Source organism: Diabrotica virgifera, chromosome 4 (genome assembly GCF_917563875.1).
Source record: "Diabrotica virgifera virgifera chromosome 4, PGI_DIABVI_V3a".
Classification (NCBI taxonomy): Eukaryota; Metazoa; Arthropoda; class Insecta; order Coleoptera; family Chrysomelidae; genus Diabrotica; species Diabrotica virgifera.
This window is the reverse complement of record NC_065446.1, coordinates 136,922,191-136,923,941: the sequence shown is the minus strand read 5'-3', so window position 1 is coordinate 136,923,941 and position 1,751 is coordinate 136,922,191. Positions and strand designations below refer to the sequence as shown.

Here is a 1,751-nt window from a genome sequence, read left to right as displayed (position 1 = left end):
TTCACGATATCTACCACTGCGGTAGCTAATAGTACTTCCGTGGCTACATTTGCTTGCAAATTTATGCTAGCACTAGGTGTATCCGTATTTGTATTTTTATTGTTATTCGAAGCTCTTTTTGGTTTATCGAAATGCAACAAGCTGTTGTGTTTTTGATGACAAACGCGACAATTGGAAGCGGTGCACTGCAAGACGCGATGATTTTTGCGTAAGAAATTAATACACCTTCCACCCTTTTTTGCAACTTCATAACGTTCAACAGGCGATAATGATGTGAATTCACGGCAGGAATTTATGTAATGCTCACCGTCACAAAAAATACAACTATTTTGTGAAGTAGTTGCAGTATAAGTTTGTTGATTTCGCGAATGCTGAGCCATATTCGACGATTTTGGTTTATTTGGTGGATAATTTTTTAATAGAAGATTGCTGAGATCGCGTGTTTTCGAGTTGAGCTTTTCTATTTAAAAACGACATAATTTGTTTCATTGTTGGAATACGCGATTCGTTACTATGATCCTCCCATCGTTCGCGGAGACTATTAGTGAATTTGTATTTTAATAATATGACGAGAAAAGAATCCCAAGAGTCGATGGGTTCACCAAGATTTTTTAACGCTCTTAAATATTTTTGAATATGATCCAAAAATGCATGGGTCGAAAATTCTTTTGACACGCACGGCGTGTCAATTAGCGATTTGATATAACTATCACGAATGAATTTTCGATCGTCATAGCGCTCTTTTAACAAATTCCACGCGACATCATAATTTTGAGCAGACGATTCGATGGAAGTTATTATGTCCGCAGCTTCTCCTGTTAAACAACTTTTCAAATAAAATAGTTTTCTCACGGGAGGAATGTTATTATCTTCATGAACTAATGAATTAAATAAATCAAAAAAGCCAATCCAGGTGTCTATAGTGCCACTGAAAATCGGTAAAGGAATGCTTGCAAGAGATGCTGCCGGAAAATTTGTTGCAAAATTATTTGCTGCCGACGACGACGATGAAGCAACGCTAAAAAATATTGGTTCTGGCGGTGTATTATCTAAAGTTGACGATTTAAATTTTTCCGTAATCCGATCCGACAAAAAATTGGTAGCGATTGCGTATGTTTTATAATATTGTTCCTCAAATTCTAAACGATAATTAGTAAGTTCATCCGATTCTTTCTGTAAAATTTCTAATTCAGTTTGAACAATTTCAAAATTTTCACGAACTTTTTCTATGTCCTGATACCGTTTTTCTAAGCTTAGAAAATCTTTTTCAGGATTGTATTTATTTAAAAAATTTTCATATATTGCTAAAGATCGCTTGGCATTACCGCGTTTGACATTAAGGGCTTTAATTACTTCTTCAGTCATTTTAAATTTTTATAATATATAAATAAAAATAAAACCAAATAACCGAAAATCCAAAATTTCTCACGACCAAACAGTAATAAATAATTTACATTATATGATCAGTTTATTAAATTCATACTTCATTAACTTTGAGCAAACTCAAAATAGAGAGGATATTAATTTTTATGAATAGTAAAAGGAATAGAGTAAAAATAATGGATTAATTGAGTGGTTCAAATGACTTACTTTGAATTAGTGACTTTCGAGACTTCTACTGATGACAGCTCACATTTGATTTGATGCTATGATGACCGTTGTTGCTGATGGTACAGGAATATGACGACGATGTGTGATGAATCCTTGAGAATTCCGACGAAAAGGCGATAATGTATTCTTGAGACACTTCA

General features: G+C 33.8%; 1 protein-coding gene across 1 annotated transcript; it reads right to left on the bottom strand.

Annotated features, from left to right (window-relative positions):
• Nucleotides 1-396: 396 nt before the first annotated feature.
• Nucleotides 397-1,365, bottom strand: LOC126883666 (uncharacterized). The gene has a single exon (XM_050649325.1). The coding sequence runs from the start codon at nt 1,363-1,365 to the stop codon at nt 397-399; it is 969 nt and encodes a 322-aa protein (XP_050505282.1).
• Nucleotides 1,366-1,751: the final 386 nt, after the last annotated feature.

What these genes read in the sequence shown, in the direction of transcription:
- LOC126883666 (XM_050649325.1), bottom strand. Translation starts at nt 1,365, where the DNA reads ATGACTGAAGAAGTAATTAAAGCCCTTAATGTCAAACGCGGTAATGCC.